Raw genomic sequence first — 15,549 nt, forward strand, 5'->3', positions numbered from 1 at the left:
TTAAGGAATAAACATAACATTCTTTAAAAATGTCAGGCAACACACTATGAGAATGGAGTGGAGCTAAGGGTGATATTTATCCTGCATATAATGCTTCCATCCTTTAAAATGTGTAAGGTAGGAGGCAAACATGCATATTTTAGAATGCATGTCAACATTTTTTGAAAACTTTCATAAATCCAATTACTCCCTACAAATTCCATGTCTTTAAAAACAATCATAATTAATGATTAAGCAAAAAGATTTATTAGGCTTCTTTAAAATGTTTCAACTCACCATTCAATTATTGAGAGTCTAACATCCTCACATAAATTTTCAGTACTTCTAAAGAGTTCATCAGCTTTTTCTCCTTTTGTGCCTTTGAATTCTAAAAGCTGGGTAACAATTTCTTTGATGCTGTCTCTTTCCTGTTCATAAGAATCGAGCTCCTTTTCAATTTCAAGAAGTGATTTTATCCTGTTGGTTAGAGAAGGTGTAATACTGTTCAAGAGTCACATTGCATTTCCAAAACATAATTAAAAGCATTCCAATAATGAAATGTGATGAACTAACAAAACAAACTCAGCATCCTTATTTCGGATCTAATGACAAGTAATGTAGATTAGTACATTTAGGAATGACCACGTTGTTTAAATTTAGATTGATAAAAATATAATTTAGACTTCACTCTAGTCATCTTCAACAACCTCAATGTTTGCATCTGGTAATTTTATCTTTTCTGTAACAATGGATACCAAAGGGCTACCTAAATGCCAACATTTCATTTTTTTTAAATCCAGGAAAAGTATAATTATAACATAGCTACGCAAGCATAATCAGTTAAAAAAATTGGTGGCATTGCTGGGGTGGGACTTCAAAAACTCATCTATCTTTGGGCTACAGAAGGAGCAAACAATGAGCTAAAGGCGCCTGACATTCCCCACGGAGTGGGACGCTCTGAGTGAGGTTAGGCCATTTCTCTTGACCAAAGTGACATTTAGTGGCCTTGCTGGGGTGGGACTTCATCCCCTAGTTATCCCTGATCTATAGGAGGGGCAAACAACATGATAAAAGTACCTGTCATTCCCCATGGCACAGGATGCTCTGCTTCAGATTTGGTCAGTTCTCTAGCCAGCATTGACCTTTGGTGGCCCTGCTGTGGTGGGATTGCAACCCCCAGTTTTCCATGAGCTGCAGCAGGGGTAAGTGATGCGCTACAAGCCCATGACATTCCCTGCGGCACAGGAGACTCCGCTTGAGATTTTGGCTGTTTCTCCTGTCTGCAGTGACTCTTGGTGGCCTTGCTGGGGTGGGGTTTCATCCCCCAGCTATCCCTGAGCTACAGGAGGTGCAACAGATGCACTAAAAGTGCCTGACATTTCCCGCAATGCGGGAGGCTCAGCTATAGATTTGGGCTTTTTGTCCTAGCTGAAGTGTTTTGGCAGGCTTGCTGGGATGGGACTTCATCCCCCAGCTATCCCTGAGTTACAGGAGGGGCTGTAGCACGCTAAAAGTTCCTGATGTTCCCCATGGGACATGCGCACAAAGCGCCCAGGCCAAGATGGGCCCGTCTTTGCTTGTCCGCGCCCAGAAGAGGATGGGCTGGGGCACTCACCTTGTTTTTTGCCTCTTTCAGGTGCCTCTCTATTTAAGAAGAACTTACTGTTTCTCAAGGTCTGTGCATTTTTATATTCTTCTATTTCTTTATAGCCTCTCGGCAAAATGAGAAAATGTAAAGTTCTCTCTGCGGCCCCCAGGGCACCACAAGTGCAGCTTCCTGGTTTGGGCAGCTGATGTTATCTTCAAGGAGATCCAATTGGTGGAGCAGTGGTTGCCCTCACATGTGATGTTAGTGCTCCACCTATGTCACCTTCTACACCTCGCTGTCAATCCCCATAGCGATGTTTTGCTCGAGGGTGCCACTAGTGCCCTCGATCCCTTGGAAGGGAATGCTGATGGTACTAACATTATTGATGGCTAAGCAGGATTAACTAGCTCTGACCCCACTTTGCTCCCACCTGGGTATGGCTCTGTGGTTAAACAAACAAAAGGGGCATTAAAATTGAAGGTGGGGAATCCAAAACCCCTGCTGGCTACCACAAGCGGACTTTACCCTGTGGGTCAATATAAGTGGCCCCCTTAGTGATGGGCTTAACATAAAATGATGCCCTTTGTTTGACTGCTTCACTGTTAGTGAGGAACAACTAGAAATCCTGGCCAAAAAAAGGTGAACAGTGTTTATCAGGCACATCGGAAGTACAATCATACGCAGACGCAAGGACAACTCACGCAACCACATCTGCTCGGACTAATGCTGGGGATCTACATGGAAGGGGACATGAAATTGACCAGAGTTTTGCAGTTTCCACTGAACTTCCTACAGAACTAAAACCTGTGGATGCAGCTGCTCTACGCACTGCCTATGCCAATAATCGCACAGCCTTAACAGGAAGACAATTCTGTCCGGCATCCCTCCCTGTGATAAATCTACTGTCAGCTTCTTGCCCGTATGTGGCTATATTAGCCAATGCTTCTAACCTAACCCCTGGTGTAACTGAGTCAACACTAGAATTAAAAAATAAGGTGACAAACTGGCCCAAGCAAAATGTGAGCTGCAATTGTAATCTACATGAGAGAATTCTCGTTGTGCACAGAGTGGGAGTAATGGAGCCTTTACCCAATCAGTTCTGTGGTGACTGCATAATCATACATTTTTGTAGGCCCCTGGTTGCTTGGGAAATTGTGTCACAAGACAGGGCTGACATTGTAAAGTCAGAAACAATATGGATCTTACCTCTGGGTTTTAGCTACAATCACTTAGTCCATCCTACTCCTCAGTACAACATAAATTTAGCCTCTTCTCAAATTCCTCCCTTATCACAACGTACGTTACAGCCCCTTCTCTGAAACAGATTCCTGGCACTCTCGGACATGGAGAACAATGGTTGACAGAGTGCAAGGGAGAGTGATTGCCGCTCTAGGTAGTTGGGACCCTTTGGACACCACACACTTGAGCCATATGATTACCCTCCCTACCCACCTCGGGTCCTGCAACCTCTCCCTTTGGGTCTCCTTTGTACAATTCCCTAAGAGGTTCCACCCCTGGGGGGAATTAAGGCTCTGCTTATAGCCTAACTGCTTCAGTGGCCACCAAGGAAGGCTTGGCTCCATATATATCAACTTAGGTAGGGCAAGCTGTTCTTGGTTTACAAATGTAGATACAATGCATAGTCTCTTGGAACTAGAGAAATGACCTAGTCTGAATGTTATATTCCTGACGCTCCAACCTTGGGGGTTATTTCCAAGGTCTTCGTCAGAATATAGCACGAAGGGAACAGATAGAAATTACTGTCTGGTTACTGGAATGACTCAGGAGTGCAATGCAGGGCTGACCCATTAATTGCACTCAATTAAGTGCGGAGCAAAAAAAGTCATCCAGGTCCAGAGCCAAATGAAAGGCGAGTGAAGGCAGTATAGCTTGGAAAATCAATTGATTGCTGCATAAACAATTCCAGAGCATAAGAAGATGCATTAATTTTAGAGGAAGAGTCACTATCATCCATTTTATGGTGTGATCAAAATCGGTAAGTGACCATGCTCATTATATGTTTGTAACCATGGCTTAACTAGTCAACATTTCTGCAGCATCATTGCTTTCGTACTGAATTTTCTGCTTTCAGGATAATGCGGCTAATGCTGATCATCTCTGTTATTTAGTAAACATGAACAGTATGTTGTGTCAGTTGCCCTGGTTTTACTACTATATTGTCTTACTGCTCTGTTTTTGTCATGCAATACACTTTAGGCACTTTCTATCATTTGAATTCTCATTTGCACTGTTTACATATTTTTATAAAATTGAGTTATTAATGAAGTGTTGTGTACTCACAACTCTTCCTGGGCATTCCTATCTTTATTACAACTGCGATAGGTGTGGAGGTCTGTACTTGGACTAGCCCTACACTATATCACTTCGGGTAAGCCCTGACTGCATTCCCATATCTATCCAGAGTTAAGATGGCTCAGCAAGGCCAACTCTGCATCTCAGATCCAGTGCCCTAGTTAGTGGGAAATCTTGTTACTATAGCGGTTGCTCACTCGTGAGTGGGAGCAGGATGACAAATGAATGAGAGCATTGCCAGCCATTACACACCATGTCCATGCTACCATCCCTACCATCCCTACCATCCCTACTGATTGTGTCTAGTCATTTATCTTTACTCCACCTCTGATAAAAGGGACATTTTGTGTATTCTTCCATGCTTCTCTGCACTAGCTACAGTTCGTTTATAAGATGTAGGTTGGAAAATGCAGATAGGTTTGGAAAAGACATTCAAAATGATTGTGAATCTCAAATATCTTACAATGTGAAGTGACCATTCCTCTGACAGTACAATGGAGATGGCTGTAAATATTACGAACAAATGCAGAAAAATATGTGTACTTTGCAGCCGAAAAAGAAAAAAATAAGTAGATTGGATTTTAATACAATAGTATGTTCTTTGAAACCAAGATCTCCTGTTCTTGTTAAATGTAAAGTGCACTGATACCTTCTGGGGCAAAAGTAGGACTACATTAAAAATTATAAATGAAATAAATAAATCGAACAACTTACTTCTAACATTTTTTCTCAATTTTTGAAAACACTTTCCACATTAGGTTACTTCTGTTCCAGGTTTTTTGAGGCTTCACAACAAACAGCTGACCACCTTCCAGGAAAACAACAACCTGCTCGACCCTTCACAAACCGGATTCCGAACCAACCACAGCACGGAAACCGCCCTCATCTCAGTCACTGACGACATCAGAACCCTGATGGACAACGGTGAAACAGTCGCCCTCATTCTCCTCGACCTCTCGGCTGCCTTCGACACCATCTGTCACCGCACCCTAATCACCCGCCTCCGCTCCACCGGGATCCAAGGCCAGGCCCTGGACTAGATTGCCTCCTTCCTCTCAAACCGTTCCCAAAGAGTTTACCTCCCTCCGTTTCGCTCAGAACCCACCGAGATCATCTGCGGCGTCCCACAAGGCTCATCGCTCAGCCCAACACTCTTCAATGTCTACATGAGCCCCCTCGCCAACATCGTTCGCAAGCACGACATCATCATCACCTCCTACGCCGACGACACCCAACTTATACTCTCCCTCACCAAGGACCCCGCCAGCGCCAAGACCAACCTACAAGAGGGAATGAAGGACGTCGCAGATTGGATGAGGCTCAGCCGCCTAAAGCTGAACTCTGAAAAAACGGAAGTCCTCATCCTCGGCAACACCCCGTCCGCCTGGGACGACTCCTGGTGGCCCATGGCCCTCGGCACCGCACCGACCCCCACAGACCACGCCCGCAACCTCGGCTTCATCTTGGACCCTCTTCTCACCATGACCAAGCAAGTCAACGCCGTGTCCTCCGCCTGCTTCCTCACCCTCCGCATGCTCCGCAAGATCTTCCGCTGGATCCCCGCCGACACTAGAAAAACCGTGACCCACGCCCTCGTCACGAGCCGCCTGGACTACGGCAACACCCTCTACGCCGGGACCACAGCCAAACTCCAAAATCGCCTGCAACGCATTCAAAACGCCTCGGCCCGCCTCATCCTCGACGTACCCCGCAACAGCCACATCTCTGCACACCTGAGACACCTGCATTGGCTTCGAGTCAGCAAAAGGATCACCTTTCGACTTCTCACCCACGCACACAAAGCCCTCCACAACAAGGGACCGGAATACCTCAACCGACGCCTCAGCTTCTACGTCCCCACCCGCCTCCTCTGTTCCTCTGGTCTCGCACTCGCTGCCGTCCCTCGCATCCGCTGCTCCACGGCGGGTGGGAGATCTTTTTCCTTCCTGGCGGCCAAGACCTGGAACTCTCTCCCCACCAGCCTCAGGACCACCCAGGACCACTCCACTTTCCGGAGACTCCTAAAAACCTGGCTATTCGAGCAGCAGTAACCCCCCCTTTCCCCTAGTGCCTTGAGACCCGCACGGGTGAGTAGCGCGCTTTATAAATGTTAATGATTTGGTTTGATTTGATTTGGTGTGTCCCTTTCTATTGTATGGAGCTCTATAGCCAGCTCTCTAATGATGTTCTCCAATATTTTTGGCAGCACCTATCATGGCCATTAATTATCTTCAGTCGCTGATCAAGGCAGTCTTATGAAATAAGAACATAAGGTAATATCAAAAGATACACCTGCACATGGCATTACTGCATACAAAAAGCTGTCAAACTAGTCAAAATATTGCACACAGAGTTTTATCTTCTTCCATGCATAAGTCACCACAGTGAAGTTTTGATGATGGGACCTTTTTATTAAACTTGGTGTTGAAAAAAGTAAACATGTTGGTGAATGTGTAAAGCACTAAAAGCAGAGAAAACTGCGTCCAGCAGCTGTCTTCTGAATATATATGATTAAATATGAGAACCCCTGCTGCAGAGATGTAAACCAATGCAAATATAGACTGAAAACAGACTTACCTTAGTTGGACAGCATGAATTGTGGGATCTTTCAGGCCTATCTTCCCTATCCGATGACTGATATCTTGAATATTTTTTAAGAATTCATCATGCTTTGTGAAAAATGTGTCCTGCAGCTCCTTCTGTTGTAGAGTATTTCCTTGCTCCTGGATAGATTGATTAAGTTCTTCTAGCTTTTCAGAAAACTTTGTAACAAGGTTTTCACAAGACGTGTTTCCACCGCACTCTGGATCTTCCAAGGTGATGTCTACATTTTCAAGGTGCTCATCCAAACTTTTTGCTTTCTCTCTCATCAAAGAAATGTAATCCTTTAAGGTTTCTACTTTCAGTTTCTTTTCCTCCAGTGTAAGAATATCAGTTGATGAAAGGTTTGCTGTTTCCTCTGCTGCTGTTTTTGCCTCATTTAGTGAGAATAAAAAACTTTCTAGCCCTTTCAGGATAGTCTCACTGTTGTGCAATTTATCGCTTGTTTCTTCGCACTGTTTCTTATACTGATGTGCTATGTTACGTGCGGCTTCAAAATCGACTGGGTTAACTTCATCTACTACTGAAATATCAGAGGACTCTAATTTGTTACATATGTCTATTTGGTCTTCTAGAGAGCTTTGTACATCCTACAATAGAAATAAACAAGGTATAATAGCAACAAACAAATGGCGAGAACATTTATTTTAATGTGTTTACAGTCCCCTCTAAGAAAAAGAAAAAACATGAGTACTTTGGATTTTAATACAATGGTATGTACTTTGAAACCAAGATCTCCTGTTCTTGTTAAATGTTAAGTGCACTGATACTTTCTGGGGTAAAAGTAGGACTACATCAGAATTATAAATGAAATAAATAAATTGAACAGCTTGCTTCTAGCATTTTTTCTCCATTTTTGAAACCGCTTTCCACATTAGTTTACTTCCGTTCCATGTTTTTTGAGTCTTCACTTTGGCGTGTCCCTTTCTATTGTATGGAGCTCTATAGGCCTCTCTCTAATGATGTTCTCCAATATTTTTGGCAGCACCTATCAGGGCCATTAATTATCTTCAGTCGCTGATCAAGGCGGTCTTAGTCAATAAGAACATAAGGTAATATCAACACATAACATTTATTTTGTCCTAGAACTGACACAAGTGTACTGGTAAAATAAATCTCCCACTGTAAATCTACCTGGCATCAGAATGCTTTACAAGACTGAAATGGGATGGGAAAATCCCCTGAATGGTATGCACATGTGTTCCCCTGCCCTGATCATATGTGCATACCGGAGCCTGTCCCTTTACATCAGTGATGCCCTGGACCTGTCCCTTGACCTAGAGAGGTGCACCAAGTATGTTCTCACTGTACAGACAGTACACCAATATTCCTGTCAAGGGTTTAGCACATGGAGTGGTGGTGGCAGTGTACAGTAATTTGTGAATCAAAAGTTATGGCAAGATATTTTTAGTGTCACTAGAGTGGAGGCCTTTTTGCCCACTCGTGTAAAATTCTTCTGTGTGCTAACCCAGATCCTACAGCAAACATTCCAAGTGTTTGTTGTGTGTTTCTGTGTGTGTGTCTTGTGTGGTACACGCATAGTGAGTATGAGTGAACCAGATTAATAGATTCTTGTGGGATCCATTCTGGATACCCCAAGCCTGGCCTTGATCACAAGTTATGAATAGGTTGTTTGCCCAGACAGTGAAAGTGTACTGCTGACATTTCTGACCTTTCTGAAGCTGGAGGGAGGAGATCTAGACAGTGAAAAGCTACTGATTAGTTTTCTTGTAGCAGTGCCATTTGGCAGATGGTGGGGTAAATGATAGGACTGCCGTTTATGTTGTTCAAGTTGAAGGGACCTTAGGTGAAGGCATTTTTTTGTCTTCCCCCGACTGGTCGTCAGTGTGGCTGATGACAGTCATGTGAAGAAAGTACACAACTCTTTGTCCTTCCGTTGTGGGTACCCCAAACTGGAAGCTACCCTACTGTGAGGTATATCACGCTACACAAAGGTTGTTTCTGGAGAGCTGCCTGAAGAGGGCACTTGAAAGGAGAACCAACTCAAACCAGTTCTCAAAATGGAGACAGTGGACCCACATTTCCTACTGACTTAACTGACCCACTTGTTGTTCCAGTTCCAAGTTCACAATAAGCAAGAAAGAGGGTGCTCCCCAAAGTACTCATAAGACTGCTGTGCAATCAGGACCGGTGTTGGCCTAATAGCCATTTCCCCAAAGGTGTCACAACACCACCTAAGTCGACTGCTACGTGAAACAGCAGATCATCTGTTCTGAATTGCATACAAGCCAGCCTGGCTGCTAAGAGAAAGAGAGAGAGACTGATATCCCTGTTGGTGTGATTCCAGTGCAGTGGGTAGGCAGAGAGAAGGACAACATAGAGTGAGATGTGTGTCCGGGTACTGGAGGGTCTAGACCCTCCTGTGAGATTCCTGGCAGAATAAGTGAAGATTGTGGCTTAGCCTGTGTTGCTGTACCCAAATGGAAAGGTGCGGCATGACTTGAGCTGCTGCGTGCGATTTGGGAAACAGTGTGTGACCAGAGCCACCATGCCCAATCTCAGAGGTGCAGCATGATCTGTGTCTGAAGCGTTGAAGATTTTATAGTGTCTTGAGCCGATGCCCCAAATTGTGATTCTGTGGCATGGTCCCAGCCATTGCAGCTGCCATTGTCACAGTGTGACCATGACCTGCAGTACAACCAAGACCACAATATGGCCCAAACAATGGAGCTGAGAGGCCTGTATGCCGCCTCCATTCCTGACCACATCCAGCCGTGTTAGGCTGCACCAGCCTCAACCTTAACAATATGAGTAGGGCTGCAACAAGCATCCGCTGGACTAGCTGTCCCTAATGCAGCTATCCCCATCACACCTGCATTGCCAGACGTTTCCACTAAGAAGAGGGCATGCTTGGGCTGAGCTCAAAGTGGGTGAGGAAGTGAGCCTCAGAGAAGCCAGGAAGTCGTCAAAGTAATGTTGACCACCATCACAGACTGTGAGAGACTTGCGGGTAAGAACCAAGAGAGGCCTATTTAGGACTGTGCACATACACTACAATATGAAGGTAGTCTGCACTTAAGCCTAATCACACCAAGTACTGACCTGGGGTGAAAACCACCTAGTCCACTGGGGGGGGGGATCGGGGGTCCATGGAGAGAGGAGGCACTAACTCACTCAAAGTGCCAGTATCATATGTATGTCTTTATGTTTAGTATTAAGCTCTAGTATTCATCAAAAGTACTTTTCTTCATGACAGTCAAGCACCAGTTTGGACGATCAGTTGTGGTACAGATGAGTTTGCTGAATGTTGAGTGCTGAGCTTTAACACCTTCAACTACTTACGTGAAATCCCTGAGAGTGAAGTCCTGAAGACATTGTACTTGGCCAAGTTTGTAGAGATGTCCTAGAGACATCAGAAGCCGAAAACCTCAACCTCCATGGTTGATGTCCAATTTCTCCTTCTTGCCCTGTAGCTCCCCAAACAGTGTCTGAGAACATCCCATTAATTTCCTCTTGATACAGTACATACAGAGTATTTTCAGCTTTTCAGGTTTTTCAGCTATTTAGAGTGGCCCTTCTTCATAACTGGCAAAAAACGCCACGTCAGATGTCAGTCGACTCTTTTATACTATATAGCAAATTTCAAAAAGCAAAATATTTCAGTAAGTTGTTTTGGATCAAGACACTTTGGAGTTGTCTGCCTCATAGCATCACCATAGGCAACTGCTTCTAGCTTTACTTCTGCCTTTACACAAGAGTGTGAAAACCCTGCTGTGTTCTGTGTGTTTTATATGATCAATTATTATTTTTATTTTATCATTGTACTTGTTTCTGATGGTTTTTCATTTTGAGTGAGCTTTGTTTCTGCATGATTTTTAACCCTCTTTGTTTTGACTAACAGGTGGGTATATACAGGCCTAGTATATGATACATAAAACATCAATTCTTCTGACCACAGCACCTTTTAATTAATATCAATGCTGGATCGTTAGACCTTGTATCAAAATAAAAGAATGATCCTGAACCTGCAGTACTGGCCATAATTACTAATAACACCCTTATATGAAAGGTTTGTAATAACTGTCTCTATCTCAGATTTTTCCCTCGGCAGACAGTTATTAGTTCAACAGCCTCCACCGGATCAAAACCGCTCTGCTTGAGGCAATGTTGCCCTTTACATTCTGATTGACAGACCTGGGACACCACTAGTCTGAACTCAGGTTTCTATCAATTCAAAAGGCACAAATCGCCCAAGAACTGTATGTGCCCCAGTTCAAGCTCAGACTGAATCATTATGAACTACACAGACCCCCATCAAAAGGGAATTCAGAGTACTGCATAGGGTCTTCTAGCTAATAAATATTAAAGACCCAGGCTATAAGTAATGAACTGTGGTGGGAAGGTATACCCTCTATTATGCATACAGAATAATCTGCCTAGATACAAGGGACAAGGTTACAACATGAGCCACCTGAAACAAATCATCATGTTGAAATGTCAGTGACACTACTCAGTGCTTAACTTGTATAAAATATGTGAAAAACAGAAGTCAGGGCACTCATGAATCAAAACTAAATCTTTCATATATGTTTATAGTCCAAGCTTGTTGTTTAGTACAAAAAGTCTCAAATTATCAGTCGGACTGGGATTCGTGAGAAAAATCACTCAATATAATCTTGAGATATGATGTCCAACACGTGTTTCATCCTATGAGAAATCACTCTCAAGGACTTCATCAGGGCTTCCATAAAGTTTCATAAACAAGCTAGTAAATCCAACTCATTAATCTTGGTATCCGTAATAGTCCATAACTAAAGTTTGTTGATAACAGAAGTAAGTCGCATAATCAGAGGGCCGCGTTCAAATCAACACGCGGCACCTCCGTATCCCGTTGATTATATTTGGTTTCCTTGGAGACAAGAGAGGAGTGAGGAAGATCCTCTTGCCAGGAGCACCGTGCTTGAATTTCTTGTGCTCGCTTTTAATGTGATGACTAACTGCGAGCGCTGTTTTCCTATGATTGCCTTCCCAATTGCTTTTGTTTTGTCTTATATAAAATATGTGCAAAGGTTAAAGGTATTCTCAGGAACCCACCACCAGTGCTACTGGATGCTAGGGGTTGCCAAATACCACTGCTGCCAAGTTCTGATTCTACTTCATGCTTCCTCTTCCACCCTGCATGTCTAATCTGTTTCTCTCACTCCTGCAGATTATTTTTCATCCCTATTTTCTTCCTTTGGCAGTATTTTCCTATCTTGATAGTCCTTTGTATTTTCTTCAATGTCTGTCATTTTCTCTCTTGTTCTGGGTAAATGAATGGGCAGTTGCCCGCCCACTACGACCACTGGCACAAATCAAGCAATAAGTATATATAGAGACAGCATCAGATGGGCATAGGGGTTGTTGGGCTGTTGAACACTTTTTATGTAAAATAGATTCACTAAGAGATGGTTACACATAGAGCCATGTATCTAGGATAGACACAACTATAAATTAGCTATGTAAAAGCAAAGTAAAGCTTGAGGCTATTTGAGATATATGGTTCTACAACAGTTAAGAACACACTAAGGTCCTCATTTCAACTTTGGTGGTCTTTTGCTAAGACCGCTGTCAAGGCGGGCACCAAAAGACCCCACAGTGTTGGTGGTCGGAAGGCCACCATATTACGACGCACCAATAAACAGTTGGAAATCAGACACCATTGGCTTGACCAATGGCGGATGAAAAGTGGGTCCACCACCAGCACAGCCACGCCGGAAGTACTCCGCGGTGTGGCATTGGCAGTGGAACTAGCGACATCCACCCCCTCCCTGAGGACCACCTGGACATGGGCTGTGGTGCGGCCCAGACAGGTGGTGGACTGACCGGGGGGGGGTAGTAGGTTTATGTCTGTGATATGTGCTTTCATGTGTGGAAGCATGTGTGTATCGGAATGGGTGTGCGTGTGTGTGCGAAAGTAAGCATGAGTGGTGGTGTGTGTGTGAGTGTATGTGGAGCGTGGGGGGTGGAAGAGTGTATGAATGCGGAGGGGATCTGTGTAAGTGAATGTATGCGGATGGTGGGGGTGTTTATGAATGCGGAGGGGGTGCATATACGCGCACATGTCTGTGTTCGGTTGGGTGGGGATGCATGTTTGTGTGCGAGCGAGTGGGGTGTCTGGATGTATGCGTGCGGTTGGGTGGGGGTGTCTGGATGTATGCATGCAGATGGGTGGGGGTGTCTGGATGTATGTGTGTGGTTGGTTGGGGTGTCTGGGTGTATGCGTGCGGTTGGGTGAAGGTGTCTGGATGTATACATGCCGTTGGGTGGGGGTGTCTGGATGGTTGCAGTCATGTGGAGGTAGGTTTCTGCAAGTATGGGTGTGTGTGTGCAAATGTGTGGACGTGTGGGGATATGTGTGCCGGCGACAGGAGTACCCTTCTTGTCACCAGGTGCATTACCGCCAGGGTTGTCATGGTGGGGCGACTGCCGTGAAAAGCCTGGCGGTTTGCTGCCTCCTAATACCGCCGGCGGTCTTAGGCATGCCGCCGGCCTGGAGGAGCTTACCACCAGCCAGCCGAACCTGTAATGTGAAGGTCTTTACCGCTGGGACCACGGCGATAAGACTGTCCCTGCGAGTGTGGCAGTTTTAAGACCGCCATACTCATAATGAGGGCCTAAGTGTGTCAGTACTGGCATCAATTTCACATTACCTATATAAAAGCTTGCTTTCGGCACTCCCAATGTTGTTGCGCCACTTAGCAAAAATATACAAATATGACATTTAAAGTTATATTACTCAATGCTAAAATACTGGTATGACATTTTAATCCTGCTGCATTAATATTCCTGTTGGGATGTGACTTACCTTGAATTCCTGCAAAATGTGATCAATTTCAGTATGGGTAAATTTTTCTACTTCCTTTTCTTCTGCTGGGTGACTTGTTTCACAAAGAAAAGAAACTTCGTGCTCAATGGGCGAAAGTATATCCAAAGCTGCCATCAAAGATTTAATTCTACAGGTGCAAAATAAACCAGAAAGATATGAATTAACCTAATTGATCCAAATAACACTTAGAAGGTGCAGGCATTCCAGTTTGCAATAAACATCCTCAATAGCTTTCACTGACTCTACAATAAAGCTGCAGATGATAGGTATTTTCCGTCAACAATCATTATTGCCATTTGAGGAGGTTAACCAGGTATTTTGTATTATTTGTAAGCAACAATTTTCAAGACACCATACCTCAGTAGCGAATTGAAAGTTCAAGAGGATTGCATGCCTTGCAAAGTAAGGCGAAATTGTACCTGGGAGGATCAAATTTCAAACGATGGCAGGCTTTCATCCACTCTTTCTTTGGATGCATCCTACAAATATGGAATTCACTGTCAAATGATCTTCATCTGGTCCTCTCTCTCCCCAAGTAGGCTTAAGAGTTGAGATCAAAACCTCCTCATGAAATTCCAGTGTCTTTTCTCCTGAGGTCACTATGTTTTGGCCTTGATCCCTACTCTCACTAGTATCCACCGGCAATTAAGGACCTCCACTTTACAGAAAATCTCATGAATCTTCAGGCTTTGATTCTGCATTAATCCTACACCTGTCACAGGCTAAGGAAATTAAACAATATATCCTTCTTACTGTGGTTCCAAGCCATTCCAGCCACTGCCTAGGATATCACCATCACCCACTTTCATTAACCTGTCGGACATCACCATCTCTGGGCTTTCATCCCTGTGCTCCCAAATTTAGAGAAAGCCACACACATCATGTTCCTGTCAAATCTGTAGCAGATTTTTCTACATCACTCCGTCTACTGTAGCCCTTAATTATTAATAACATGTCCACACACTCTGCTCCAATAACTCAATTTCAAGGATGGAAACCTTAATTGTAATGGGTGTTGTCTCAGTTACTGTGAAGGTTGATGTTCATCTCTAGGACAACTCCACAATACCCCTTATCTTTGGACTGTCCAAGACACATTTCAGTTGTTTTTGAATGACCCTGTTTCTCAAAGTTTAATATATAATTCAAAATTATTTAGCATCATCCATTCTTGAAATAGCAGGAAGAAGGTAAAACCATGAAAGCTGTTCTGAACAGGGGGGCAAATTATGTTTTGACCAGGGACCCATAAATCCTTATGATGATACTATATGTATGTTGTACTTATTGTGTTCTACATATATTTTTATTATGAGTTGAAACAACAAAGAAAACACATTACGACAAGCTTTACACCTTCACATTTGTAATGGATCACAACTACACAGTAATTTCTCAGGTGTACATTGCTTTTCCAGTTACCATAGTAGGACAAATGGATACCTATCTCATTAACACAGTAGCAAGAATCTTATCATCTATTGGTTATTGCCTTCAATTGCCTCTGCCCACCCACTTTCTTCCAATTCCCCAATCCTACAGAAGTGCCTCTGTCCCTTCCATATCTTCAGGATCTTTTGGGGGCAACCCCTGATTTCATACGTTACTTTTCAACCTCCATGAAGATGTCAAGTCCCGCTCGCAATTCACCTACAGTCGGCAAAAATTTGTTCGACCTACTTAAGTGCCAGAGCTCGCTTAGTGGCTATTAGGTCCACATATAAAACATTATTTTGTTTCTGGGAAGGTCAATATTTCCAGGATTATGAACTCAAGCAGCAATAGTATATCGCACATCTCAATTTGTCAGAGCTCTCTCAATATTAATTGCCATACTTCCTGAATCTTGTTACAACCCCAGACTGCACGTTTAACTGTGACTTCCTCTACATTACATTTCAGACAAGTAGGTGACAGGGTGCTCCCCATTTTGTACAATACACTCCTATTATAACACACTCTGTGAAGATATTTTGACTGAATCAGGCAAAAAGGAGCCCTGATCACCAACTCCCACTGGTGTATCACAGTCACTTCCCAGTTCGGTCTTTTACTGTACCCTATGTTTGCCTTCCATTTGACCTGCCAACTTCATAGCTCATCCGGCATATAATTAATGAGAATTTTGTAAGTCACAGACATTGCCCCCACCATGAGCTCTCCCATATGTATTCTCCCTTCTGGTGGAGCAGACTCTGGGTTTGCTCCCCAGTCCAGAGTTTGAGGCCTGAATGCATAC

At 43.8% G+C, this 15,549-nt stretch overlaps 1 protein-coding gene across 9 annotated transcripts in view; it reads right to left on the minus strand.

Annotated features, from left to right (window-relative positions):
* Positions 1-15,549, minus strand: part of SYNE2 (spectrin repeat containing nuclear envelope protein 2) — a 1,823,309-nt gene that overhangs the window by 1,509,767 nt on the left and 297,993 nt on the right. For all 9 annotated transcript variants that reach the window (XM_069207355.1, XM_069207357.1, XM_069207362.1 and 6 more), the window contains exons 29-31: positions 13,290-13,437; positions 6,458-7,071; positions 277-456 (exon numbers count right to left, since the gene is read on the minus strand). In XM_069207355.1, the coding sequence (XP_069063456.1) occupies positions 277-456; positions 6,458-7,071; positions 13,290-13,437 (942 nt within the window). The remainder of the gene's footprint in view (positions 1-276; positions 457-6,457; positions 7,072-13,289; positions 13,438-15,549) is intronic.

Source organism: Pleurodeles waltl, chromosome 9 (assembly GCF_031143425.1).
Source record: "Pleurodeles waltl isolate 20211129_DDA chromosome 9, aPleWal1.hap1.20221129, whole genome shotgun sequence".
In the NCBI taxonomy this organism is placed as follows: domain Eukaryota; kingdom Metazoa; phylum Chordata; class Amphibia; order Caudata; family Salamandridae; genus Pleurodeles; species Pleurodeles waltl.